General features: G+C 50.8%; 9 protein-coding genes and 1 non-coding gene across 10 annotated transcripts; 2 read left to right on the forward strand and 8 right to left on the reverse strand.

The window, feature by feature from the left end:
- Positions 1-158: 158 nt before the first annotated feature.
- rglB (polysaccharide lyase family 4 protein) lies at positions 159-2,341 on the reverse strand (the record flags this gene model as incomplete). Its single annotated transcript, XM_025536397.1, has 4 exons — positions 159-1,379; positions 1,434-1,448; positions 1,514-1,605; positions 1,678-2,341. The coding sequence occupies 4 exons, from the start codon at positions 2,339-2,341 to the stop codon at positions 159-161; spliced, it is 1,992 nt and encodes a 663-aa protein (XP_025382052.1).
- Positions 2,342-3,731: 1,390 nt separating this feature from the next.
- On the forward strand, positions 3,732-5,380 carry BO83DRAFT_421851 (MFS multidrug transporter; the record flags this gene model as incomplete). Its single annotated transcript, XM_025535011.1, has 3 exons — positions 3,732-4,049; positions 4,147-5,166; positions 5,216-5,380. The coding sequence occupies 3 exons, from the start codon at positions 3,732-3,734 to the stop codon at positions 5,378-5,380; spliced, it is 1,503 nt and encodes a 500-aa protein (XP_025382053.1).
- A 217-nt stretch (positions 5,381-5,597) lies between these two features.
- BO83DRAFT_373171 (transcription factor domain-containing protein) lies at positions 5,598-8,341 on the reverse strand (the record flags this gene model as incomplete). Its single annotated transcript, XM_025530021.1, has 8 exons — positions 5,598-6,013; positions 6,097-6,335; positions 6,391-6,804; positions 6,858-7,587; positions 7,675-7,789; positions 7,883-7,994; positions 8,079-8,163; positions 8,230-8,341. 8 exons carry the CDS (start codon positions 8,339-8,341, stop codon positions 5,676-5,678), a joined length of 2,145 nt encoding a protein of 714 aa, XP_025382054.1. The 3' UTR covers positions 5,598-5,675.
- Positions 8,342-8,863: 522 nt separating this feature from the next.
- Positions 8,864-8,949, reverse strand: BO83DRAFT_t269. Its single transcript has one exon. It is a non-coding gene; the product is annotated as a tRNA-Val (tRNA).
- A 419-nt stretch (positions 8,950-9,368) lies between these two features.
- BO83DRAFT_326794 (uncharacterized protein) lies at positions 9,369-9,863 on the reverse strand (the record flags this gene model as incomplete). The annotated part of the gene is made up of 3 exons (XM_025528055.1): positions 9,369-9,419; positions 9,484-9,530; positions 9,593-9,863. 3 exons carry the CDS (start codon positions 9,861-9,863, stop codon positions 9,369-9,371), a joined length of 369 nt encoding a protein of 122 aa, XP_025382055.1.
- Positions 9,864-12,021: 2,158 nt separating this feature from the next.
- Positions 12,022-12,909, forward strand: BO83DRAFT_459282 (uncharacterized protein; the record flags this gene model as incomplete). Its single annotated transcript, XM_025537168.1, has 1 exon — positions 12,022-12,909. The coding sequence occupies exon 1, from the start codon at positions 12,106-12,108 to the stop codon at positions 12,907-12,909; it is 804 nt and encodes a 267-aa protein (XP_025382056.1). The 5' UTR covers positions 12,022-12,105.
- Positions 12,910-13,117: 208 nt separating this feature from the next.
- BO83DRAFT_442252 (ferric reductase family protein) lies at positions 13,118-15,974 on the reverse strand. Its single transcript, XM_025536398.1, has 7 exons — positions 15,536-15,974; positions 15,444-15,484; positions 15,073-15,393; positions 14,792-15,021; positions 14,687-14,739; positions 14,517-14,638; positions 13,118-14,464 (listed from the first exon to the last, which is right to left on the reverse strand). Exons 1-7 carry the CDS (start codon positions 15,965-15,967, stop codon positions 13,261-13,263), a joined length of 2,403 nt encoding a protein of 800 aa, XP_025382057.1. The 5' UTR covers positions 15,968-15,974; the 3' UTR covers positions 13,118-13,260.
- Positions 15,975-18,205: 2,231 nt separating this feature from the next.
- Positions 18,206-19,952, reverse strand: BO83DRAFT_383610 (flavin-containing monooxygenase). The gene has a single exon (XM_025532508.1). It carries the CDS (start codon positions 19,943-19,945, stop codon positions 18,284-18,286), a length of 1,662 nt encoding a protein of 553 aa, XP_025382058.1. The 5' UTR covers positions 19,946-19,952; the 3' UTR covers positions 18,206-18,283.
- Positions 19,953-20,416: 464 nt separating this feature from the next.
- Positions 20,417-23,032, reverse strand: BO83DRAFT_412792 (beta-glucosidase; the record flags this gene model as incomplete). Its single annotated transcript, XM_025534437.1, has 7 exons — positions 20,417-21,716; positions 21,766-21,928; positions 21,983-22,229; positions 22,282-22,504; positions 22,563-22,615; positions 22,662-22,855; positions 22,909-23,032. The coding sequence occupies 7 exons, from the start codon at positions 23,030-23,032 to the stop codon at positions 20,423-20,425; spliced, it is 2,298 nt and encodes a 765-aa protein (XP_025382059.1). The 3' UTR covers positions 20,417-20,422.
- A 2,176-nt stretch (positions 23,033-25,208) lies between these two features.
- Positions 25,209-27,090, reverse strand: BO83DRAFT_404121 (sugar transporter; the record flags this gene model as incomplete). Its single annotated transcript, XM_025533679.1, has 9 exons — positions 25,209-25,532; positions 25,603-25,935; positions 25,996-25,998; positions 26,025-26,304; positions 26,340-26,360; positions 26,420-26,630; positions 26,713-26,800; positions 26,822-26,847; positions 26,895-27,090. 9 exons carry the CDS (start codon positions 27,088-27,090, stop codon positions 25,209-25,211), a joined length of 1,482 nt encoding a protein of 493 aa, XP_025382060.1.
- Positions 27,091-27,445: the final 355 nt, after the last annotated feature.

The following is a 27,445-nucleotide window of genomic DNA, read 5'->3' on the forward strand; positions in this document are numbered from 1 at the left end:
TAATCTACTATAGAGTCATCACTCTTATATTCTCTAACTTCTCCGCTTGTAGAATTAATCTTTTCAAATTATCGCACACAAAAAGCAGCACCCATCACGGTCTCTTTTCTACCTGCAGGATGTCTATAAAGTCTGACAACAGTCTATACACTCTTCCTTTACGAAACCTCCAACCTCAACGCATCATACTGCACATACACTGTCGCCGGCAAAACCGCCGTCTCGGTATCCGTCGCATTATACGGGAGATGCAGGGTCAAAACATTATTGCCGACTTTCAGCCAATCCGTCGGGAACTCCATGCGCGAGCGAACCTGATAGCAACTCACAGCCGACCGGACAATGCAGCTGCTTGACTGATTGAACCCAACCAGAAGGGTCAGGGGCTCCGCCTGGTCGTTGATGTAACTCTCCAACGCGAGATTGGCATATGGTTCCGACGCATTGTACACGTCTGTGTTGCCGGATGCTGCCTTCGCTCCTGCTAATTGGATGGTCAACGTGGCCTTGGACCGCTCGGCGAGATCTTCCTCACTCAGAGGGAAGTTGATCGTCCAGTCGTGCGTGGTATCGTATTCGACGCGCGGATCGTTTGGTGTCGGCCCGAATACTGACCAGTGGACTGTATTCAGGTCGGTTGCGGGATCGCTGGTGCCGATGGTATAGTTGATTCCGTCTGGGAAGTCTGACTGCCAGTCATATGCGCCCCAGTAGATTAGATACTCTGGAGGGTGAAGCGGGTGAGTGGGGTCCTTCGCAACGCCGTGTCGAAACTCCCCGGAAGACTTGTCGGGTGTTCCTAGTCGCCAGATCTCGGTGCCTGCGGACTCTGCCTTCCAGGTTTCCTGAACTGTGGTTTTCTTGCCGGCCTTCACTTGCACACCGTCGCGTACGAAGTCACCGAAGATGCCGTCGGCGTATACAGTGAGTCGGTAGGGCCCCTCTTTGACGTGGTCCAGGTTAAAATGCCCGGAGTCGTCGATCTCAGCCCAGTACTGGTATGAGGATGAATTCACCGAATTGTCCTGGAAATACTGGCCGTCCACGGTCAGGACTGCGATAGGTCTAGTGGCACCTTTGGGAAGCTCGATCTTCCCTTGAACGCTACCGCGTTGACTGGAGGGGGCGTATCCGACGACGTGTTTGGCGATGGAGTCGTAGAAGTCGATGTTCCAGCTCGGATCTGCTAGGGATTCTGCATCAGATTTCAGCTCCTTTAGAGACGCAGTGGAGCCTTTTCCGCCGTTGAAGTGATAATATTGAGGGCCGAAGGTGCGATCGAAGCCGTAGGTGATGTTGGGAGTGCCTTCGCCGTGGTGATTGGACACGAGGTAGTTGTAGACGATGCCGTCGACGGTGAGATCCGCGTGCAGGGGGCCCTATGCAGGTTGTCAGTATGTTCCTCCCACTGCTAGGAGCACGCAAGCACATACACCGTAGTAAGTATCCTAAACAAAAACACAAGTTGCCTCATTAGCCACGACTCCGGTAAACATTCCAGGAAACAAAATACCTTCGTATTCATAACCAACCAAGCCCCAAACGTACTCCCATTCGAGGTACTCCCATCAGCATACACGCCATGAACGGAATTATCCCTCCACGCTAGTAAACAGCCACAAGTCAGTCATGTTTCCCCCAAAGCCACATACAACAGAAACAAAACGTATAACACACCATTCGAAAACGTATACTTAGTAAAATAATCCGCAAACTGGACATAATACGCATCATGGGGAGTATTATTAAACGTCCAGGTGGCATCTTGCACGACCACCTCCTCCTCGACTGCCTTCGTACTGGGCAATGGCGCGGTCTGCACCTCACTGGACGTCAAATGCGTCCAAAGCTCCGTGTTGGGACGGAACAATGTTCGAAACTCCTGCAAGTTGCGCAAGTATGGCGTCGTCTCGTTGTAATATGCTAATCGGCTGAAGGTGTGTAGGCCTGTTTCGCCGTCGCGCAGGAACCAGTATTGTTGGAAGTGTTGGCCTGTCGGCGGGTAGGTCTCGTCCATGAGGACTCCGGCATAGTGGGTTCCGGATTTGTCGACCCCCGTGAGGAGTTGGAGCGTTGAGGAGGTCGAGCCTGGGGTGTAGAAGCCTGAGGGGATGCAGTAGCAGTCGAGGTAGGGGCCGACGCCGGTGTCGCCGGATTGGGGTCCGAGGAGGTCTTGGTTGTCGAGGTAGAGGTCGGTGATTCGGCCTTGGGATTTGGAGAAGTTGGCGGTGAGGCGGTTGTTGGTTAGGGTTATGGTGGTGTTGGTTTGGGTGGTGTGTAGGGTGGCCGTGGTGAGGGTGAGAAGGAGGGAGGTTGGGATGAGGGGGTGGAGGAGGCGCATTGTGGTGGTGGTGGTGGTGCTGTCTGGAGGAGACGGATATGCACCCTGTAGGTGGGATTGGAGGGTTCTGTGGAGAATAGATTGTATGCCATCTTATAGTTTTTGTGGTGGTGAGAGTGCTGAGGTGCGGATTGTATTACCCCGAATGAGGAGATTGACAACAAGTGTGTGCAATGCATGACAGGAATAAAATTAATGACTTGAGGGTGTTTAAGTGCCCGTCAATGGCTGCAGACGCTGTCGCTTAGAATCTGGGGTAAATCGCGGGGATTTAGCAGCCAAGCGAGACGGAGAAATTGTTGCCAGTCATTCAACGGAGAAATAGCTCGGCCAGTATTGCCCCGACAATATCTGTTGCTTAGATCCCCTCATCGACTGACTCTGTGGGGAAGCTATCATGAGCTACGACTAAGAGCACTAGTAGCGAAAGTCTAGTCTACTGTGAGTAGCATTACATCAGTTGACTCTTTGCCATGCATTCACATCTACCTTGTACGGCTCGCCAACAATGGGCACAAAAGACACGTCCTTGTGCGAAGCACACTCTCCAAGGAAATTCCTACGACGAACGTCAATGGCGGATGGTAAGTGCCGTGTTCATTGCCGCATTGTCCATCGAAGTGTCATCAATCGCGTCAGTTCTCAATGAAAGTTCTCCTTGAACCCCTGATCTCAGCAAAGAACTAACGACAAGTCCATACAGTACATGATCTATCCGGCCAAGGAAGACATCCGATGTTGAGAGCCATTTCCGGGAATCTAGCCGATAGAACTTCCGACACGGAAAGTTAGATCTGGAGACAGTGAAATGCGGGGATCCATCCGTACCCCGGATCAGAACCCCCTGAACCCCGGTACATACTCGCAACTAGCTTCTCCCCCAGACTCGCGACAACATCAGGGTCTTATAAAGTTGGGCGAAGATCAACGGACCCGCATCCGACGCCCATCACCGAACATTCCGTCGGATGCCATCCCGGTCAACGTTGGCTTGGGTCTGCAGTGTATAACCTCGGGTAGCAAGTTGTTGGCCACTGCTGAGCTCACAATTCGGAATCAATTCCTCTCATCAGTGGTTTATTGGTGATGATCCGTATGATATACCTCCTTGGCATCTTGGCATCCAGCTGCTCAAGGCCGTGCGCTCTGTTGATATGGCGTTCAGCTTGGCTCAGCTCAAGTCCCGTGGTCATGGCCTGCAAGGGGACCGGAACGCACACCGCGGTGCAGGGCTGCCTGGAATATAAAGCAGACTGAAGACTAGTACTTTTGCATAGAGCTGTTGGGTAGTGTTATTCTTCACCAACACCGCTCACCTCTGGCCTTCATCTCTTCTTACAACCATACCTCGACGCCTCGATCTGCGCCCAGCATACTCTTCTCTGCAGCCATGACAGAAGAAGTATCCATGGGCACCGACATGGCCCGCTCTGACACACTGAAGAAGAACGGCCTGGAAGAGGTTCATCTTGAGAATGTATCCCCCACGCCACCTGACCAGCAGCCCAATAGGAGCTCTTGGACAGATACCTCTCCCACCAACCCTCAGAATTGGCCTGTCTGGAAGAAGAATGCCCAAATCCTGATGGTGGCCTTCCATTCAATGGCTGCAACCTTCATGGCGGCCGGCATTATACCGGCCTACGACATTATGGCTGAAAGGTACAACGTAACCGTGCCACAAGCCAGTTATCTCACCTCTGTCCAGGTCCGTGATATTTTTACTTCTTCCTCCCTTGACAGAGTCAATTTCTTCCCCTCTTATATTGAAAGGATCGTCCGACTCACCTCGATCATCTATACAGATCTTGCTCTTAGGAATTTGTCCCCTTTTCTGGAGACCTATTACCTCTACCTACGGACGATACCATGTTTTCCTGTTTTCAGTCCTTGGAAGTATGGTTTGCAATATCGGCGGAGCTCGTTGTACTACCTACGGGACACAAATGGCCACTCGAGTGCTCACTGCAGTCCTCATCTCTCCTCCTATTGGGATAGGCAGCGGTGTGATCACGGAGCTGTGTGAGCCGGAGAAGCGAGCGCAGAAACTTGGATGGTGGACACTTATGTTGACCCTTGGAACTCCAGGTGGGCCATTCATCATGGGCTTTGTCACAAAGCGCATTGGGTTTGAGTGGATCTATTGGATATTTGCCATGATGAACTTCGGGCAGTTCATCGCTTACCTGCTCTTGGGTGAAGAAACGCTATACATTCCGACCGACGGTGATCTTTCTGATGCAGCGGTGGCGAGATCTCGCTTCGTCCAGAAGTTTATCCCTCGCCGGATCAACCCTCGTCCCCTTAAGATTCGCGAATTCATCGAGCCACTTCTTTTTACGAGGCTGCCTAGGGTGCTGATTCCTGCATGCGCTCATTCTATAGTGTTTTGCTATGGAAACATTGCTCTGATTGTTGAAATGCCAATCGCTTTCGGTGAGAAGTTTGACTTCGATTCGCAGCAAATCGGTCTGCAGTTCATTGCTATCTTTATCGGGTGTGTCCTCGGCGAGCAGTTGAGTGGCCCTATGTCAGACCGGTTTCTGCAAGTCATGCATAAAAGAAGAGGATATCACCGCCCCGCAGACCGGCTATGGCTCTCATACATTGGATTTGCCACTGTCATTGCTGGCCTTTTCGTATGGGGCTTCCAGCTACAGAAGGCTACCAGCTGGAACGTGACCCCGTGTGTGGGTGCAGCAATCGCCAGTTTTGGGAACCAAATCATAACGACAATCCTGATTTCGTTCGCTATCGACAGCTATAAGGAAGCATCGACCAGTATCGGCGTCTGCATCAATGTCTTTCGACATGTGTATGGTTTTGTATGTCAAGAGCACCAAGCGTTAGTAGTTCTTTGCTAATGGTTTTTAGATTGGTCCTTTCTATTTCCCCGACATGTTCGACACTTTGGGTCTGGGCGGTGCAGCTGGTGTCATGTGTGCTATCATCGGAGTCTGCGCACTTCCCTCAATCGTCGCCATACATTTCGTGGCCACGCGCGCAGACCAGAAGATGCAAGATGATGTTACTGACTGATATGGTCATGGCATGGAAGAATCTATACTATAGAGTTAGTGATGTACAACTTTAAACAGCAAAATTGAACACCTATGTTTTGGATGACTTACAGGCCTGGATATGTCGTAAATTTATTCAAAAAAAAAAGGATATTACGTTCTCCCACAGCTGCCTTACTTAGACCGACGCCATGCTGTAATTAGCTGGTTTGCTCGAAACAAGTTGCAAATTCACACTCGTGTAGCAGACCGAGAAATAAAGTTGGTTCTGCAAATTGCGTATGTAGAAAGGAATTCACCATCAGGAAGCCTGCTCAGAAGAGGTTACTGGGAACACTGTTCAACCATGACATGTCTTGAAAGTCTGGGAAGTCAAGGCTATCCAACAGTATTGAATTGATACCCTCCCCTAAAGAGAGATCGCCGAGACCATTAGACGCAGGGTTCGTGGGGAAAGTGCTCGTTTGGTGGTCATGGAGTGGGGGCCCTTCGGATACTACCCGTTCGTACAGAATTTCGAGAGCTGCAACACATCGCCGGGCGGACGTGCTGTGGCTATGATATCTTTGCAATACCTCCAAAGCATTTTCCCACGACTGCGTGATTGCAGCTTCAGTCACCTCTTCTAATATAGCAGGACAGAGACGACCGGCTATGAGGACGGTGGCAGCGGTGTAAACGTCTGTACATCATGAGCTTTCGCTGACAGTTATTCACCAGGGCTGAACTACTCACACAGTATGTTGTACCACCAAGCAGGAAGAGGGCCTGAACTTCCATCAGCGGGCATATTACTGTGTATTAGCCCGATAACCTCTTGCGCGACCTTGACGCAAATGGTCGAGCATTGCAATGCAACTCGCTGAGGAAAAGAGTCTTGCAGGGAAATCATTGGATCCGCAATCCCGATCTCACGTGAAGTACAGTATCTCGACAGGATGGGTCTGAAGAGAAGCATCCTTACGTGAAGGAATCTTGTAAGAGGGTTAGTTTGGCAATTGACCATTTAACACATACTAGGCAACATACCTTGCACGCAATACAACACTTTGGTGGTAAAAAACTGTATATCCGCCCCCTAGATGAGATTCACCTCGCAAGTGTGATGGTAGGCTTCGGGACCACTTCGTAAGTGCCCGGTCGAGTTCGAATATCGTCCGCTCTCCCTGATTTGCTTCTTTATTGAAGTAATAGTCATAGATGTTTTCTGGGCTTTCATCGGTTGTCGGACTGTACAGACTCAACAGGATGTCGTTCAGGATTTCATAAAGCTCAAGAGACTTTGCATAGAATGCCATGACTGATGGTCGGTCTGCTGGTTGTGTCACCTCGGACCCAGACACTGCAGGGATATACTCCTCATCCACCGTAGCCGGGAGAGGAACCGATCCGCATGACGCCTTGGCGATCATGGCAGGGCGCCCAAATGTCATGGATATAACTCTACACGATGTCAATATTTGAACAGAACGACTGATTGGATTGAGGTCACGTACCGATCCATCAGGACACATCCGTGCCATATTTTGCGGGCCAGCTGTTGCTCCTGGGGATTATGTAGACGAGCGATCGTCTGGGGAAGGTGCAAGCCAAGGCCTTGGGCATTGCGGATAGCCAGCCCGGTGACAATCCAGCACTGATGGGCGGAGTCGGTGCTTTGCAAATACTGAGCCATTAGAAGCAGACATTGAATCAGAGCAGCGGAGCCTGTGTTCCAGAGGTTGAATTGAAGAAGATCTTTTGCACGAGTAAAGAATGCATCTGCAGAAGCCTCTCGCTCCTCTGGTGGGATAAAGTCAGCCAGTTGACAGGCCAGTGCAAAAATGACATTGACGGTACACATAAGCATGTTTTCATCAGATTGAAGAGCCTCCCCAGTCCAAATCATCTCATACTCTCTTCTCAACTGAAGGCTGTCAACGAGTGGATATAGTGGAAAGACAAACTCCCAGTAAACCCCCATGAGGCTATCTGCCGTCTTTCGTGGAGGGAGGACATAGTTGGGGACTGTGGATAACCGTGGCTTCTTCGTGGCCATCAAACTGGGAGGCGGGCCGACCCCAAGAATCGAATCCGAAGTGTGGCGGTTCGGCGATGATACCTTCTTATCTATGGCAGTTTTGATTTGACGGATAAAGCTGGCAGCACTAGAGCTGCCAAAAAAGCCCTGTGTGGGACGTTCATCCTCCACGGCACCCATCATGGCATTGACACTGTCCGTTGGGTCTTTCAGTCGAAGCGACTGATCCAGCGAGGCTGGTGATTGATATGTAGTGTGCCTGGTGATAAGATGGGGATTTACTTTGGGTGTACATTGTGAGGTGCTTCGCGCCGGAGAAAGATGATCTGGGTTCGTAGTCGCTGTAGAGACAATGCTCCTAGGTCGATTATGGCGAGTGGGCACTCCCATAGAGGGCGAGGCATGATGCTGCAAAGTGTGAGTGTGACCTGAACATACTACTCTCACAGGCGGTATATTCTGCGATGCTGGAAGGCAACGGAGCAAGAAGTAGTAGCTTACCTGCAACTGGTCGGAGCCATCATAAGATTGCACAGGCCCTGCTTCTCCACTGTCATAGAAGGAACGAGGACTCTCTAGATGCTTGATCCGGCTTTCCAGGCTTTCGATATAACTGCCATCGTGAGATGACCGTTAGTTCGAGTGGACAAATCGGGAAGGAGCCCGTTAGTGCCTGAGGCAGTCAGAAGGCACTCACTTGCGAACTGCTCGCTTTTTCTCCAACTCCCCAGTGTAAACACATTGGCCTCCCTGGTCCACTCGTTTTGCGCACGGCCCACAGACTTGGCACTCAGAGATTAGCGACGTAACCTGGGTCTCTCGGAAGAGTCACACAAGTGAGGCAATACGCACCGGGTTGTCTCCCGTCACAACGGACCTTCCGAGCACGGCATTCGTCGCAAGCGATTGCGACTTTGCGACGTTTATTGGGGCGACCAGAGCTGTCGGAATGACGAACATGAGAGTCTTGCACGCTAGACATGGTGGGGGGGGGGGGGGGGATCTGGGGTGTCATGCGATCCTGGACAGAAGTCCCGGAGATACAGCAAGTAGTTGGGCGATGCAGAAGGAAGAAAATCCGGGGTCGCGGGGAACGGGATCTCTTCCGGTGGAGGCCGGATGACTAAATTGACATGAGCCAGCCAAGGATTACTGAACTCGTATTGAGGGAGGAAAACATCATTCCTGCTGTACTGGATTTCAACATGTCGAGGTTCACGCAATGTGCACATCATATTCGTCGTACTTGCGTAAGTTGATTGCAGTGGACTGACTGACTATAGGCGGGCTTTGTTGGCCCGGAATGGCTCCCGAAGTGTCCCAGCAAGTATATTGCACAGAGTGATGAAGGAAAACTTAAAACTTTGAACTCAAGAGCTCCATAATCCCAACCTGACTAGCAAAAGAAAGACTTATCAATATAAAATAGTCTATCAAAGAAGTATGAGAGCAAAAAGTTATGTGAGTAAAAAACAAAACAAATGACCGATCCCGGGATCGAACCGGGGACCTTCTGTGAGCTCCAATTATGTAAGACAGACGCCCTAAAACCACTAGGCCAATCGGTCTGATCATAAAGTTTTCATACTCTCCAAGGGCATCTCCTGCTCAAGCTCTGCGCAACTCGAGCCCTGCTTCCTGATATTGAAGCTCTTGGGCAAAACTCATAAGCCCAGCCTAGTAATTCAACACGGACGCTCAAAACTATATCAACAGAACAAGGTATATCGAGTGCTGAGCTTCGATCAACACAAGGTTATATAGATTAAACGGACTCCCCAGTGACCGAGGAAGATTCTGTACTTAGACAACAACTAACGAAGAAAGAGCCAATAAAGAAGAGTAGGGAACTCCAAAACATTCAAATACTATGACGCGCAAACATCAACAAATCATCTTTTGACCCCATTAATACCACCCAACTGTACATTATCCAGCATCAGCTGAGAGAGTCGCCCCGGAATGTTCGCGCAGCGAAGAGTGACATTTACATCAGGCGCCCAATGGCAATGCATGGGAGGCTGATGAGGTTATTGCTCTGTGTCATGATGATTGTCAGTACTATCTTTCATCTGACTTGGTTAGGAAGCCAGGTCACTCACGCCTTCAGAGCAGCAGGCAACGCTCCGAGATCCTTCTTCATTGCCGCCTATTATTAGACAAATTGATCAGCTTCCATACCTAGCAAACACTTGAAGGAGATCAACTTACAAGGGCCACAGTTGTTTCCACCCTGCAGTTCGCCGGGTACACCCTCGCCCAATCCGGCCCGGAAGCGACTCTCATCTTGGCGGGACAGCCCATGCTCGGGACTGAAACCCTGGCAGCACTTGACATTGTTCGTTCCGCAGGTATTCTGAGCATGAGAGCTGCTGAGTCCTGATTCTGAGCGGTCGTTGTTGCTGATCCACTGGTAGCTTCGAGGGACAGCACCGGCCATAGCGGTGGCCGCGACGAGGGTGGCAACTGCGAAGAACTTCATGATGATTGATGGTTGGATAGAAAGAAAAAAGTATAGTAGATTGATTGAGTGATGTGTGAGATAGATAAGAGAAAAGCTCGGATTTTGTTGTTGATGGGTTGGAAGGATTGCCGCGAGATGCCTTCTTATAGTTCTTGGACTGCACCTGGATGCCCCTTAGCCTATATGGAATATCACGGGCATCTGAAATCTTCTGCGATGATGAAGCTTTCAACCGCCGATTAGGATCCAACAAACTCTTTTCTAGAAGTCAGACTAACTCCTTGCATGAGGATAGTCTTGGTGGTGGCAGTGCGCAATCTACAGTGCTGAGTGCCTCTCGGCAGAGAGACCATTAAGGATTATCCAAGTGATATCCAGAATATGTGTAGTGAAGTCCTCGCCAACGTACTTACTCCTGCATGAATCGCTTATGCAACGTCTGCATACATTTCGGAATTAGTGAGCTGTGTTCGGGCAAATTCCCACAAAGATGCATGATATTCAGGGGGGCATATCTGACATATCACTTGAAGCAAATGTATTTCCGAACCCCACACAACTTGTGGGCGGATCCAGCATGGGTAGTAAATCAAAGGCAAATGAGTTCATGACATCTCATGTGTGACCCATCGGATAAACCTGATATCACAGCAAATCACCGAGAAGATCTTCTAAGATCTATGTTCGAGTCAGATATCAGAAGGCGCCGCTCGGATAAATAACAAATTATCCTTTCCATTTTCCGGTAAATCTGCGATCAAAAGCAGCATGCTCGTCGGCTTAATACATCGGCGTTAAGATCAGTTCATTGAGTCGAACATACTATCTCCAGCACCTGCGCGGTAGCACGACGAAGCCAGACGAGATCAGGATAAAGTTTCTCTGATGTGATGGATACAATCAGATTTGATCTGAAAGAAGCAAGTTTACTTTTCAGAGTATGGATTACAGTCAAGAATAGTCCTCATTTGTAGGTCCACAAGTCAGTCCTAAGATCGTCCGTAACATGGAAATTATGTCTGTCTCGACAGCAAGCACTGACCACCTGGTGACTATCATTTCCTCAACAATGCAGATGGATCTTTGAGATCGACTAACTAGCACATTGGGTGCATAAAAAAGCTAGCCGACTGCAAACATCATCTCCACTTTGCCGACTAGGGACACTATACGGAGTACGCCCTTAGCAGTGTAAATATACGCAGCTGACGGTCACTGGTTACCGCGGCACTCCATAGTTGAGTAGGCATCCGTGTAATCAATTGCCTGATTTCCGACTCGGGTAGTCTGCTGGCTCTGATGGTTGTCTCTGCTAGCCATGCCTATGGTCACATTATCTAGGGTTGCGTAGTACTCCAGGGAGATGGACGCTCACATCTCAACAAACCAGTTCGAGCCATACTACGACGGTGATGTTTGTCAGCTGCTGTTGAAGGTTGAGTAACAGCAGGAATAGAATTTGGATAATATCGTTGATAGGCAAGGAAAGAATATGTATGAGCCAGTGTCGACAATATACATGTCCTTGGTACAAGTCAAGGTAACTTAATGACAAGAAGGGAATCAGTCGTCATTGAGGTATCCTGAGTGACTGAATTACTTTTCCCCCCCTAATGGATGCTTTCTCACTTAGACCATTTAAAGATTTGTAAGTATTATATGTAATAGATTAAGTAGCTACACTTCGAAATTCCACCTCAAATCATTAGTTGGCTGCCACAGCCAAACTATTCGCAAACATCCTGGCGATGAGGGAATATATTGATAGTATATATTAGTTGTATCTATTAAACACATTATTTGGCAGTTTGAGTGCTAGTACAGAGCAATGTGCACGATTCTAATCTTCAAGTGTGCTTACACCCTGCGTTCGACGCCGATCTTGGGGAACTAAGAAGGCTTCAGAGGTATCACTGGACTCTACCTAAATAATAGCAGAAGCGTTATATCGCTCCACCACAGCAAAAATACAAAACCTCTCAAAAACCAATGTGCCCCTTCTTAAGTAGATGATCCAGCCACGGTCATCGATCCCTCTGCGGGAGAATAATGGTCCCAGCGCATCTTCTTCCTTCAGTTCCGTCTGGCGACGGAGACTTTCTGATCCTTCGCTGCAGATAAAAACCCACCACCTCGACTGACCTTGAGACAAGATTTCGAAACCCCCGTCCCTTCCCTCTGATCATCCATTAAGTTATTTCACTATTATATCACCAATACTACTCTTTCAACCCCTCAAACACCGACAAACAAACACACAATGGCCAAACCGACTATAGCCTTCCTCGGCGCCACAGGCGGCTGCATCAACGCCTGCCTCGCCCACACCCTACAGAATGGCTACCACGCTATCGCACTAGCCCGCACGCCATCCAAGCTTATAGCCCTCCTCCGCACCCAGAACATAAACCAAGAGACCCTTGACTCCCAACTCCGTATAATCACCGGCGATGCGACCGATCCAGAGGCCGTGAAGAACACACTTCTCCTAAGGCCTTCCTCTGCTACTCCTCCAACCTTAATCTCCCATATAATCTCCGGCATCGGTGCCACTGGGCACCTTCGTGGCTGGGCATTCGAATTCGACCAGCCGCATATCTGCGAAGAGGCGACACGGGCGCTCCTCACAGCCCTGCAGAATATCTATAGCACATATCCGGAGTTTTTGACAAATCGGCCACTCATCACCATTCTCTCTGGTATGGGCGTCGATCCGAGTCAGAGGCAGTTGGATGTGCCGTTCTTGTTGCGGCGGGTGTATCATGGGCTGCTGCATGTGCCGCATGCAGATAAATGGGCGATGGAGGAGATGTTGGGCGAGAGGAAGGCAAGGGAGTTGTTTCGGGGAGTAGTGATTGTCAGGCCAGGGAGTTTATTGACTGGTGATCATATGCTGGGGTCTGGGTATGGGGTTGAGAAGGTTCGTGTAGGCACGGAGAGGGAGAAACCTGCCGTGGGATGGACGATTCCGAGGGCGGATGTCGGCGAGTGGGTGTTTCGGGAGGTGGTGGTTGGGGGTGGAGAGAGGTGGGTGGATGAGAAGGTGACGTTGACTTGTTGGTAAGGATGCTGTCTGTTTGTTTGCGAGTTGGATGTGGGTTTGGGTTATTGTTTAGTTATGGGTTATACCAGATACGAGAGTTTAATGTGGAATGAGAATGCAATTACTCCATGGTGATTTTGCTGTCGCATACCTTGCGACATGTATTGTGAGCGCAACTGAATCTATAGCATGTGCTTTCCTAGACCTAGAGTCAGATAGGTCATAGATGGGCAGTTGAGCCTTCAATTGAAACTCCGTCTATGAACGCCATGTTGTAGATATATAAGCCCATAACTATGTACATTTCCACCACATTGCAATGAAATATATCAACAATATTCATAACCTCGTAACCTCATCCTGAACAGTAACCTACCAACTAAATGACTCCTCCACATACCGTATCCGCCTATACCCCCGTCTCATAGCCAAATGCACCGCCGCACGCGCTTCATCCGCCAACGCGAAAGGCCCACATACGAGTACTACAGCAGATGATTCACTCAGCTGGGCTTCGTGCGCGTGATCGAGGACGAGTGATTCCAAATTCGGCCGACCGGGAAGAAAATTTATATTCCCAGTGTCTCCCTTCCAGAGATGATCGCAGATACCTCGTCTTTCTGTATCTGTATCACTTTCGTCGTCGTCTTCGTGATCGACAGATCTGGCGGGAGCAGGAGTTGAAGACGAAGTGCAGTAAAACTCCGCCCGGAAATCATCCCTCGCTAACGCAGGCGCTAATTCTCTGCCCGCGACTTGCTGCGCAAATGCCGCTTGGCGAGTTACCCAAACTAGACGCATATCCTTCGTCTGTGTTGTGTTGCTGTCCTTTCTACTCAATGAAGGAAGCTGCTCTGATTCGGTAGATGACCGCACCATATGGTCCTGGATATACGGTACCGCGGCTGCTATGCCCGTTCCTCCCGCTATTAGTAGGACGGATTCGTAGCCCCACAGTGGAAAGTGGTTGCCGTACGGCCCTTCGAGGAGGATGGTTGTGGTGGTGGTTAGATCCGGCGAGTTGGTGCATTGCTGGCGCAGGGAGCGGGTCCAGCCGTCGTACGGACGGATCCAGAAGATGAATTTGGGGATTTGCTGCTGGATATGGTGGTTATGTTGGTGCTGTTGTGGGTGCTTGAGTTGTGTTTCGTCGGGGGTGGTTGTGCCTGGTGAGGATGGGTCGGAGAGGAGGGGCACTTGGGTGACGTCTATGTCTACTTCGTTGTCTTTCGTTGAGGCGGATTGGCGGTCATGAGTGTCGTAGGACCATGCGCCGAGGGTGAATGGGTGGCTTTCCCAACCGGTCAGTCGGAAGGGCTGGTACAGGTAATAGAAGTCTCCCGGAGAGGGGCGGATGTGAGCTGATCCCGGGGTCACTTCTAGACGAATGACGTCGGATGATGGGTCGTAGGTTGCTGTGCTGCGCGTATACTGGACGCCTTTTCCGGCGTTGGCTCGCACATGGATGTTGCAGTAGATGAGGCGGATTAGGCGCAGGGATCGGTCGACGATCCAGATGGCTACTGCTGGCCAGAGGTAGTTCCAGTAGTCGTGACCTTCAAAGATGATTGTGTGGCTAGGACGGCGATTAGTCGATGTTAATGGGGTTAGGTGAAGGTGACACTGACTAGAAGCAACCGAATAGAACAGCAATGGAAAAGAGGATGTGTAGCAGTAGGAATGTCTCATATAACCGGTGGCGGAACCAATGCACGGCAAAGGGAAGAATAGCGACCATCACGACGGTTGCCTATAAATCGTTATTCTTGAACAAATAGTGGTTTGGGTGAAGCATTACCAGTGTTCCCCAGATTAGATACGGCTTGTGAAGCTTCCTGATCACGTTGCCTTCTGTAATGTTGTCAGTAATATGCCCGAGACTATTTCGATGTGAGGAGCATACTTTGGTACATGATGACAAGGTAGATGAGGGTATGTGCGACAGCCTGGACAGTAGCAATCCACGCAACATGTCGATGAAACAAATTGAACGTCCCAAAGCTCCATCCTGTCGCCCAAATGAAGATGTTGTTGCGTCCGGCAAAGAGCCACACTAGCGGGAGATTGGCGAAAGATAAGACACCGGTTCGGTCAGCGGCATAGCGCATGATTTGATCCGGTATGGAGGGCCAACTGGATATCGTCAATTCTGCTGCATCGTGCACATAGATTGGGGAACCGTACTAGAGATTTCCCTCGACTGGCCGGTACTCTAACGTGCAGACGACGACGCTCAATACCCAGAACAACAAAACTGTCACTGCTTCAATGCGCGTAGGAAACGTCCACCAAAGCAGCTTCCGCCGTGGCGATGATAAGGGGGCCGGTACCACAAGATGGGTTTGCAACCAGTGATATGTCCCATCTAGCGGTATCCATAGCCATCTCACACGGGATCGCGCCCACTGTCCTGCCCGAATATCTAGCACGTGGAAGATGTGTCGCACGAGGCGATGGCAGATGCCAACAGCGATGATGAGGACCCAGAATGCATATCCTAATAAGCTAATTCAGTCAGTTTCACTGTTGCGCATGACGAAGAATTGGTGTCTTACCCAAATGCATTATGCGACCAAACCTCGAATTGCCAAGTATCCTGCGCAGATGATGGTTAGAAGAGTGGTTGCAATCATCGCTGAGAACATACAATCGTGTCAAACGTCCGACGATAGAAGGTCGGAGAGATGAGAACTGCAGTCGGGATGCGCTGCGACTTTGGGATCTGCCCATATTCAACGACAGGCATGCGACTGAGCGCATCGTGGGTGAGATTCTCGGCCACCTGCTCTCGAGGCATCAATTCGACCTTGCCATATTCCAGGCAGTAGTCTTGCAACTGAGCGAATCCTGCGGCTTGCTCCTCCTCCGTACAGTAAACATCCGCCGAGGCATACGTGGAAGTTACTTTCAGCCGGTTCTGACAGCGCGCCTCCCAGGCTCCTTGGGCCGGGTCGCCGGAAAAAGAGAGATAACCCAGGGCGGTGTACACCGCCGTCACGCATCCCTCGTCGGTTGGCGGCCGACCGGCGCAGGCCAGCCCCAAGTATACCAGGAGGAAAAGCCAGCTGGTGGACAGCATGGCATCGAGAATCCGGATGGAGTGAGTGATGATTGAAGAGGGGAAAAGACAAGCAGAGTCACGAAGCTACTTGGAGATGGCTGAGTGCGAGTGGGGCGTGACCGAGTCGCCCGCACCCTCCGACCGAGTCCGGCCGGGGGCGAAGTCTGAGACCCACGTGGTCCTGAGTTATGGAATGTATGGTACAGGTGCAAACCCCGGGGCCTTGACTAGCGAAGCAGTCTGAATGTTCATTTGTGATGACGAATATCTACACGGAAAATTCGAAATGAACTCGGAGGAATACTCCCGAACGGGACAGGCGGACATACATGAACACAATTGAAGCTGGGGACCTCGTGATCATCGGGATGGGGTCTATCTAATCTGATCGCGCCATCTGATAGCGCCCGAGCTGTGATTCGCTACATTACATCCAGGCAGCATCCCTCCTGCCTCAGGCTGGAACACGCGATTCAGCGGAAATAATTGGGAGTCTGTTCAGATCCAACGGCAAAGGTTGAATGACTGATCCCCACTACATGATAGTATTAGGATCTAACGGAGAATGGAAAACGTTGATTATATTTGTATATGATTAAAACGACATTATCAAGCGTATCCCAGGCTGTGTCAAAAATGTAGCGCAAAACGAAGGGTAGGCTACGTCGGCTACCAATGTAGATGAGAAGCAAATACTAGCATTCAAGCGCAGTGTGAATCGTGTAGCGCGCGACGTCGCAAGTGCGCATATGGAGAGCAAGCAATGCATAAAATAAATGAGTCACTACCAAGGTAAGGTCACCCGGAAAATTTCATGATCCTCTTTAACCTGCCTCCGCGCTCTCTGAATAACCTCAATACCGGCAGTGTGTTCAGGATGCTGTCGTTCGCATCATCATTCTCGGCGGTGCTGACCAGAGGTTCGGCTTCTTGAATTGTGCGGGGGTTTGATAGCTGTAGTGCAGCCTTAATCCGTAAATAAGTCCAGCAGGGGTCTTTAAGGTCGAAAGTATCCGTTTGTTGCCCCAAGATCAGGAGACAGCCTCTGTCAATGAGAGTTGCTAATGCGGCCCTCAGCTCGGCTTCGCGCGGGTGATACAAGGATCCAGAGGGACTTTTCTTGGTGCTATACCCGATATTTTTAAGATAGAGAAAATAAGAGACACCAGACAGAGCCCATATTTGAGTTCCTATTTTGACTAGCAGGGGCTTTTGCTGGACTGTTGCGAACAGTGTTGGTAGGCTCACCCTTGAAGAATTAGACTTTGCTCTTATGATAGACCTTCAGATTTGCTGGTATATAATATGATAGGACCTAGAGAATACATCCAGAAGTATCCGATGGTAGTTCTTGTCCACCAGACATTTAAAGACTGCCTTGACCCGCGCCACCTCACCAGGACGGGTAAAAACTGGGGGTGACAACTGCTTGTAATCACCAACAAAGAGCACCCGGGCGTCCGCCCTGAACTGTCCAAGGACGCTGAAGAATTCCGGGTCACGGAAAAGACTAGCCTTGTTTGGGGTCTCTTAGCGGCTCAAGCTCCCATGCTGGCCCTTGTTGCTCATCCCGCTCAATATCGGACAGACTGGAGTCAACCGGTAGGAAAAATAAGAAGCCTATATTGTCTTGCTGAAGCATAGCTGCTGACAGCTTCCCTGGTGTTGCTGATAATGTGGAGGGTATAGGTGCAAGATTGTGCGATACTATATAGTCGGATTGACGATAATCTCAGCCCTGGGGTATTTACCTTTTGGAGACAATGGTCCTGGTAGAGGTGCATTCGCTTTTCAAAACCCACCTCTCAAATGTTCATTCAAAGCAAAGGAGCTTGATGTAAAGAGGAGCGCTTTCAGTTATGGTGATACATCTACCAAAGGTCTAGGCTGCATAGCTGGGAATTGGTATCTAGTCTGTTGTTTTAGACCGCGGACTAAAATGAATCTTTAAGCATTGTGTGTATCTCTTTAGCCATGCATCTGTGTTTTGGTGATTCGAGCAGCAACAGGTTCAACAATATCTGAAGCCTCTTTATACTTCCTGCCTTCAAGGGCATAGGAGACTGGGGAATATGGAAAGAAGCAGAAATCCGTAAGATGATGGCCTTTTATAGGAAGCCATAACGGTGTAGATGATGACCGTTGATAACAGATAGTCACGCAGAAAGTTCAATACTAAAGTGGGCATGGTCACAATTCACGGAATGATACTACAAGTCCCAAGGTGATCAGGAGGCTGCAATTACTATTCAATACGATCACCATAACCATTTGACTGGCCATCTTCATTCATATACATCTCTTCAACCTCAACAGTTCATGAAGCCTAATATACTACTGCATCACAACCCTAAATCCCTCAAAACCCGGCAACGCCCTTCTAATTTCTCCTTTGTACATCGGAATCCCACCCGTATAATTCAACTGCTCAAACGGCTTCCCCGGAAATGTCCCTCCCATATACGTCGACCGCGTCGTAGGCAGCAAAGTCGAATTCGACAGCTCCTCAATCCGATGCTTCCAGCTATGCATAGCCGACAAAGTCGGCTCCACTGATTTAATCCCCTTCCGCTCCATTGTCCGAATCGCATCAACGATCCATCTCCCTTGAAGCTCGATCGTGGTCGGTCCATTAGACAATGCTGTCGTTGCCTGGGGACCATACGTAAAGAAGAGATTCGGGTACCCGTGAATAGCGAGTCCTAGGTACGTATGTACTGTCGCGGCCCATTCATCTTTCAGATATGTGCCCTGTGTACTGCGCAGACCCAAATTGGTGAGTCCGCCAGTGGAGACATCGAACCCGGTCGCGACACAGATCACGTCGAACTCGTGCTCCGTGCCATCCGCCATACGGATACCCTTTTCAGTGAACGAATCGATGGCGTTGTTGCGCACGTCAACAATATCCACATTCGGACGATTGAATTGGTCATAGTAGTCCAGTTCCAGGCTCGGTCGCTTGACACCCCACGGATGTGGTGGCTCTAACGGGGCCAGCAGGTCGCGTTTAACTGGGTCCTCGATACGCGCGCGCACTTTGCGTGCCCAGAAGTCATAGATCACCCTGCTGGCTTTGGCATCGAAGAGATAGTCACCGTAGGAGCCGACCCAGTATCGGAACCCGCCTTTCTCCCAGAGGCCCTCGAGGAATGCTTCGCGCTCTTTCTCGTTCTCGTCGAAGACTCCTCGCTCGATGAAGTCGTAGGTGAACCCGCCGAATGATGTTTCCCGTAGTCGGAATAACTCCGGGTACAGGGGCTTGAGGCGCTCTTGCTCTTCGACGGTGAGAGGTCGCTTGCGCATTGGGATGGCGAGGTTGGGTGTGCGCTGGAACACCTTGAGGGAGCTGGCGACGGGGCCCAAGGCCTGAGTCAGTTGGACACCGGACGCGCCGGTGCCGATCACGGCGCATCGCTTGCCTTGGAAGTCGACTCCTTCTTCGGGCCAAGATGCAGAGTGGTGGATGTCTCCACGGAAGGAGTCCATGCCTGGCCATTCAGGGACGTGTCGCTTGGCGGCAAATCCGGTTGCAACAATGAAGTATTTTGCGGATGCGTGACGGCCATCAGCTGTGGTGATAGTCCATCGTCCAGCTATGGGATTGAATTCTGCCGATACTACGACCGTATTGAAAGAGCAGTCCTTTTTGATGTTGAGAACGGTCTCCACGTGCTCGAAATACCGGCGTATCTCGTCGTAGGTGGGATAGTTGGTGGACCAGGTCCAATTGACCCATGTTTCTGGGATAGAGAATTGATACTCGGGCACTTCGGAGTCCACGCGAGCCCCGGGGTAGCGATTCCATTGCCACGTTCCTCCCAGGTCTGGGGCAGCGTCGAAGATGACAGTCTTGAGTCCCAGCTTTCTCAATTCATGTAGACAGTAGATGCCGCTGAATCCGGCCCCTACAATGAGGACATCTAACGACAGGCTGTTGCCATTAGGGCTTTCGGGGCCTAGAGCGCTTGAGTCCTGCTGGGCGTCAGAAGGCATTGTTGCGATGCATAATAGAAATATCTCATCGTGATCGTGGAGAAAGAGGGGAAAGGCATTTATAAATAGGGTCAGCAGGGTTACCATGAACCTCCGGGCTGAAACCCCGCAGCAGCCGGGGAGAAGAATCTCGACCATTCGTATTTATGCCGGCATGCTGACCCTGGCTAGTCGCTGCACTTTCTACTGGTGATAACCCCGCTCCGGGATGCGCGTCACGTTACACTTACGGCAGGGGGGGTTTTGTGGCGGTTATCAGGGCATCAAGAGGGCAATTGGATGGCATCCCTTGGTTTACAAGTGCTTGTGGTACGCCGAGATAATGTGCAACAGATAAATGACCCGGAACCCCCGCTTGATGATTCGAGGAAAGCTTCGCCCGAGACAGAAGACATATAAGCAGCAGTATATTAGATCGCCCGAGCGGGCTGCTCACATTTATGCTAACATACAATCATGATCATCAGGCTGGTTATCTTAGATAGAGAACTCCCCCGTCAATGGCAAATCACGGCTCGACCGTCCCACGTACACTTGATACGTGCCCGACTGCAGCTGCCACTGCTGCGCTTCCACGTTCCAAGTGCTCAAGTCGCGCCGATTCAGCGAGAAGCTCACCTGGGCTGTCTCGCCCGCGGAGAGAAGCACCTTGTCGAACCCACGCAGCTGACGGACCGGCCCATTGGGTATCCCCACATACAGCTGGGCCACCTCCGCCCCGTCAACCGATCCACTGTTCTGCACCTCGGCCGTAACTGTGACCAACTCATCCCACAGCCGAGGGTTTCCTCCTTCTTGAATAGCGGCCGACGGTGGATACTCGGAGGTCGTCTCATTGGTCTTTTCGATGCTCAGCCCCGAGTAGGCAAAGGTGGTGTACGAAAGGCCAAACCCGAACTCGAATTGCGGGGTGATGTTATCCTTGTCAAATGCCCTGTAATCGATATAGACCCCCTCGGAGTAGTCTGACTGGGGGAATAGGCCATACGGAGTTTGTGGCTCCGATGGATGCAGCAAGGAGCCATAATCCGAGGCCTGCTTTGCGATGGTGTATGGAAGCTTGCCCGAGGGGTTGGCCCGCCCGTAGAGAATGTCTACCAAGGCGTGGCCGGTGTCCTGACCAGGAAGGTGTGCCAGGATGACGGCAGTGACATTCTCATGATCAATCCAGTTATACACCAAGCGAATGCCAGCGTTGTGGACGACGACAATGGTGTTGTTACACTTGCTTGCTACATTCGTGACCATGGTGTCGCTGTAGTCGTCCGTCAATGCGGAGCGGTCATATCCTTCCGTGGCATAGCTGTTGATGAAGACGAGGCACGCCTCAGACGTGGGATCCACCTCCGGGTCTTGAGCACTGACGTCCCACAGCACGGATGTGCCGTCCTCGTAGGCCTGCTGTTGAATAGCATTGAGTGGCGCAATGACATATGCAGGTGAGTTCGACCCTGAGCCACCGCCCACCCAGAGAGTGTAATTTTGGAAGAGAGCACTATTACCCAAAACAGTAGAAGCAAGGTCGAAAGAATCAATGACCTTGGCATCATAGCCAAAGACAGACACTAGCTGGGGTGTTTGAAGAGGGAGAGCATTGTTAGTATTCTTCACCAAGACGTGCCCCTCAATTGCACTCTCCAACAGTGTGCTCTTCTCGTCGGGACTCGTTCCAACAACAGCCTGATGCTCCGACTGGGCGGTTGCTGGCATGCCAACGCCGGGAGTGGGAAAGTCCGTATCCTGGTTCAACTGATACCACGTTGCGATAATCCTGATTTGATTAGCTTAGCCGTACTGGAAAAGTAAGCTACGAAGCTCACCTAGTCGCCATATCGTCCAGTCTTGATGCCTCCATCGTGCCATTGGAAATAGCGGTGGTGAGGTTGGACCCCCAGAGCGTCGTTTCAGGCATTACCATGTCCAAACCCGCATTGGCCGAGGCGATTCCACCATGCTGGGCTCCCCAGTCGGTGATCACGTAGCCTAGCATAGTCAGAGACCGTTGCGTAGAGACAATGTTGGAGAATCTGATCTTACCTTGGAAACCCAGCTCTGTCTTCAGTAGTCCGTTGAGTGTCTTGCTGTTCTGGCAAGCATAAGAGTTGTTGATCCGCTCATATGAGCACATGATGGCAACACTTCCCGCCAGGACGGCATCCTGGAAAGGCCACAGGTAGAGCTCATGGATTGTCTTGTCATCGATGTTAGACGAGACGGAAGCCACGTCAACACCATTAATCGTTTCCGGGTTTCGGTTTGTCTCTTGCTCATTGCCGATGTAATGCTATTGAACCATAAGCCATACTGTGGGCGCTCAATGAATGACTAGTGCCCACCTTTGTTGAGACACCAACACCAGAGGACTGTACCCCCTGCACTGTTTCGTATACAAGTGCTCCGGTGAGGTAGGGGTCATTTGAGAACCCTTCCCAGTTGCGGCCGCCCTCTGCCACCCGACCAAGAGGGCCAACAACAGGACCGAGAAGAAGGTTCACTCCTTTCCGGTGGAACTCTTGCCCCATGTACTTGGCCCTGTCTCGGGCAAGGGTTCGATTCCAACTGTATCAGTATGTTAGCTTTCGGAACAGTAGAGCACGTTCGTTGACATAAATGTTACCTGGCACCGACGTGAATACCGCTAGACCAACCGTTGACATAATCCGTTCCCCTCTGCGAACATCAGACATATTCAGTCATGTATGAAGGCCATACGTACCAGTCCGTTGCCTGCATCGCTGACACAAAGACCGGAAAAGTTGAGGCGCGGGATCTCAGCAATAAAGCCCGAGCAGCCAGTCTTGGTGCTTACTCCTGCCGTGAGATTGACCTTTTCGTCGTCCGTCAATTGAGCGACGAAGGCCTTGGCCTTTTCATAGGCGGAAGCCCACGACCCAGTACCCGTTCCCTCGGCTTTGGCCAGGCGTTAGTGAAGGCTGTGCCTGGACAGGGGAAACACCACGTACGAGACGGATAGACTGCGGGAGACTGTCCATAGAAGTAAGTGTCGCTAGTGATGTTCTGTGACGGAGCAGCGCTGGAGAGCGCGAGACTCCCAAGCAAGCTGAGAAGTGTACTGATGCTGTGCATTTTGGGAATGCTGTCTTGACTGCTGCCAGGTCATGTTGCACACTGGCCACATGGTGGTATTTAAATGCCACTTTCCCCTCCCATTTTCATGGGGGTGACATTGCCTGTATCATTGTGAATGTGTAGTTGCGGTGCCCGTACTTGCGGGATTTCCAGACTAACGGATAAACATCGGGAAACGGATACAAATGGTGTGTGATTAGACCATGTCATGCGAGGTGCAAATGGGCAGAGGAGGAGTATAGTAGAGGCCTTTTCGGGGTAACATTAGGCGAGCCGTCACTTCTCCTCCACTTCCGGCAGCGTAGAGGGATAGAAATGCCGCTGTAGGAGTCCCACAATTTCTAGCAAGTCCCCACCTGCAGTGGAGGAAATCCGGGGAAATGCAGGGTTTAGGTCGTCATATAGGCCAGAACAGGACTCGGCTAGGGTATGGGGCAAAAGACAAGGCGTGCTATGCAGAGCTGCGCGTGTGGAGAGAGAGGGACGAATCAAAATTTGTCTTCCTCCATACAACATCCGGCATCCGGCTTGGCTTAGGCTCTTAGGCTATTATACTTTCCGGTCGTCTGACCGCAGGAGTATGGCATGGCGTCATCCATGAGGCCTGGTAGGTCCGAGTGTGCTTGGTCTCCTGTTGTTCCTACTCGGAGCCAATCAGCTGCTGACCATCACGATGTAGGTTCAACGCTTATTATATGCGATCAGGCCCCGGAATATAGTCGACGAGCCCTATTCATCGGGTCGCTGGCCTGGAGATGACGGTTCATGCCGCACTAAGAATTGGAAGTGCTCCCACTCTCTCATCGGCCCAGAAAATCGGCACTTGTGTAGACAAAACGTAGCGATAAGTGGAGGATGAAGCACCCCGAGACGAGCGCGTGGCATCGGATGGTGTGTGATGGAATCAAGTCCGTTCGAGGCATCACCCGCCTAGACCGGGTTGAAAAGTGACCAAGCGTGGTAGTCAAGAAGAGCACATCATCAGTGATGATGCAGAGGGTTTTGAAGATATTACGTTGTATGCCCATTAAGGGAAAGTTGATGATATTGCCTATACCTCAGGCGTAGCAGAGCGGCAGTATCGCTATCGTAACCAAGGGTTGACGGATAGATATTATAGAGTTATTCATTGATTAAACAGGTCTACTTAATAGAATACACATTATGACGTCGCATTCACTGTACAGCTTCTTTCTCTTGCTTGCTCCTTCTTCCTCTGCCTCCTACTACTCCATCTCCCCGCCTAACAACACAACCTCAGCCCGTCGACCAGCTTTACCATCACCATCATCATGTCAGTCAACACCGCTTCAGTGGAACCGTCTTTCTTCTGTCCCATGATACAAGCCTTCATGGAGAGCTCATTGGAAAACGGTGCTGTTGTTGTCCATCTGACGCACTTGTTTTCTAAAGGAGATGAGGCAGCGGGAAAGAGTATCACTTTAGGCTGTTCCATCCCGTGCGAGTCCTAGAAAGGGAATAGTGTGGCGGTCATGGCAGACATTCTTGTTCTTGTTCTTCCTCGTCCAACTTTCTTTTCTTTCCTTCTTTCTTTCTTTCTTTCTTTCTTTCTTTCTTTCTTTCTTTCTTTCTTTCTTTCTTTCTTTCTGTCAGTTTCAATTCACTCTGGCTTAGAAATGCTACCAAGTAATTCCGCGCTCATGGCCGATACCCCCATGTCTTCTCTCATAACCATGTGGGACTACCCCGACAACCCTCCTGCCGTCATTGAAATCCGGGGCATCCCCGGACCCACCAGCGCTGCCCAATCTACTACTAATGGAAAAGATTGACGATGCCCTTGCAGTGACCTGGGTAGAAAACATATGATTGCGGGGATGCGGGGGACGGCATGATGGGATGTTACTCAAGCCTCCATAAGCAGTGGGTCTCCTTGTTTTTTCTTTTTTTTTTGTCCCCTCCCTTGTCCCCCTCCACAATTTTCAGGGACAGGGAAACCTGGTCGGATGCACGCGGTGAATTCACCCCTGCTTAGTGCTTCTCTCACCTCTCAACGATGCTTTCGTGCTCCTCTGCGCGAATTGTGGGAATAGTACGTGGCAGGGACTACAATGGACAATATCCGCGGATTTTAAAGGGGGTGCCCCGTTCGCTTGGACGACTCGCTCTCGCAAACACTGGCCCCGACCACCATCCAGCGAGGTAACCCCGCTCAGACCCGCGCTTCCTTCTCCGCATGACTGCCATAGCCATGCCACACCTCGCCGGCAATGCGGCTTTGCAGGTTCCGCTCTTCATCAATGAGTTCGTCACCGAATACCGCGGCAACTTGCTCTAACGACTTGTTTGATGTCTCTGGAACCAAGAAGAATGAAAATACGGCGGCAGCCACACAGAAAATTCCAAAGAAGAGATACGTCCCCCATCCGAGCTTAAGGAGCATCTCCGGCACGACAACCCCGATAATGAAGTTGGCCAACCAAATCATCCCCGTAGCGGCACCAACCCCCTTGGCACGTTTGGAGCTAGGAAACACCTCCGCAGGAAGGACCCATGCCATGGTCCGTATATGAGATGCTGTAGGAGAGCACATATTGGTCTGTCACCCGTATCAGTGGTAAATGCGCAGAAGCATTCGAGGTTGACAGCTTACAAATCAGGGCCACACAGAACCACCCAACTGCCTGATGTGTAGCCCAATCGCTACTGAATTGGTTCATTAACCCCGCCATTACGAGATGCGGGATTGCCATGGCTATTCCACCGTAGATGGCCAGTTTACGCCGCCCCACTTTATCCAGATACAGCATAATCGGAACGCCTCCGATGAATTGACAGACATTGACCATTCCTGATAGAGTCAGTGAGTTATTGTCGCTCTGTCCCAGGGCTTCGAAGAATGTGGGCGCATAATACACGAATGCGTTGATTCCCGAAAACTATATCGGTCAGGAGTTGAAGGCATGGGGAAGTGTCACTGCAATCAGTGGGCCACATACCTGCTGCAAGAACGGAATGCTAAGGCAACAAGAGTCCTCCTCAGGTATCTTGGCCGAAAGATATCGACCCACTGTTTAAAGCCGACAAAGAGCGGGTGACGAGCGTGGTCAGGATACTCCCTTTCGAGGAGCGCCTGGTGGAATCGGACCTCCGACAGGATTCCCTTCCATTCCAATTGCACCTTCTCGTCTTGCGGAGACCGTCCGCGCAATTTCGCCAAACAGCCGAGAGAGTCCTGATCCCAACCTCTCATCGCCAGCCAGCGGGGTGAGAAGGGAAATGGATGAATGCTTAGCCCACAATGAGGGCTGGAAACATCTGGAGGTGGAATGGGAGCCGGAACGCCCAAGCATTGGGGATGGATCTATAACCACATAAGCCTTTCCCTTGGAGCGACGTTCGACACTTGTTGTACAAATGTACCTTGTTCCATAAGTGATCCAGTACGATACAACTGCTCCGATGACGATGCTGATTGCCTCCAGAACCAAGAATGATCCACGCCATGCAGGCGGGGAGATCTCGTATATATACAATGGGGCACCCATTGCCAAGGTGCCGACGCCAATCCCCCTAATAAATCGACCGGCCACGGTTGTAGCATGATTTTGCGCGGCTGTTTGAATGGCGGCACCTATTACGAAAAAGAATCTGGCCACGGTCAATCCCCATTTTCGAGATATTGGATCGGCGACGGGCAGGAAAGAACAGGCAACCGATGAAAGCCCCCAATTCCAGCATCCCAGTCATAAGTCCCACATTGAAGCCATAGTGTGCATGGTCCGGGGACGTTTCGGGGGATTGCTGTCAGAATTGGGACATGACGAGAATGATCGATATGACCCCCTGATCTAGAACATGTTAACTGGGACGTAGTGTAGGTGGACAAAGGACCTACCGTAGCCAAATGAAAAACCACCGAATGATGCCAAGAACGCAGCACCGAATGGGTAGGGGTTTTGAATTAGGTCCCTGAGCTTTCCGGCGTCATACTTCACTTCCGAGGATAGAAGAGCAGGCGCATTGGTGTCGGCATGTTCATCGTGGACTGCCGAACTCTTGTCGAGTTCTTCGGGGTGTTCCTTCTTGGTCATTGGGAAGGTTTTGTGTTACTGACAGGGCTTCTACTAGTAGGGATGAACTAGATACGTGCTGCAGGGCAAACTGGTGCCTTCTGACAGGTTATATACGTAACAGGTCCAGATAGTAATTGTGGGTATAGTTAATCCTCGTGAGCCGCCTCCTCCATGCCGGTAATTGAGACGCCGCCCCGCACCTGGGGTGTCGATCCGGACGGGCATCATTCATTGGAGCTCGGTGGAGGTTTGTGGGGAGCAACCGATGGTTTGTGTTGTCTTCGTTGGCAATGCTTCTCAATTGACGGACTGGATGCGACGGACCATCTTGCCTTGTTCGCTGTTCGCCGAATGCAGCAATACTTCCCCATGA

This window comes from Aspergillus eucalypticola (assembly GCF_003184535.1).
Source record: "Aspergillus eucalypticola CBS 122712 chromosome Unknown BO83scaffold_49, whole genome shotgun sequence".
Taxonomy (NCBI): domain Eukaryota; kingdom Fungi; phylum Ascomycota; class Eurotiomycetes; order Eurotiales; family Aspergillaceae; genus Aspergillus; species Aspergillus eucalypticola.

What these genes read in the sequence shown, in the direction of transcription:
- BO83DRAFT_442252 (XM_025536398.1), bottom strand. Translation starts at nt 15,967, where the DNA reads ATGCTGTCCACCAGCTGGCTTTTCCTCCTGGTATACTTGGGGCTGGCC. An exon ending in TGGTCGCATAATGCATTTGG is followed by an intron (nt 15,394 to 15,443) that starts GTAAGACACCAA and finishes TGACTGAATTAG; the next exon opens with CTTATTAGGATATGCATTCT. An exon ending in ATCTAATCTGGGGAACACTG is followed by an intron (nt 14,639 to 14,686) that starts GTAATGCTTCAC and finishes AACGATTTATAG; the next exon opens with GCAACCGTCGTGATGGTCGC.
- BO83DRAFT_383610 (XM_025532508.1), bottom strand. Translation starts at nt 19,945, where the DNA reads ATGCCTTCTGACGCCCAGCAGGACTCAAGCGCTCTAGGCCCCGAAAGC.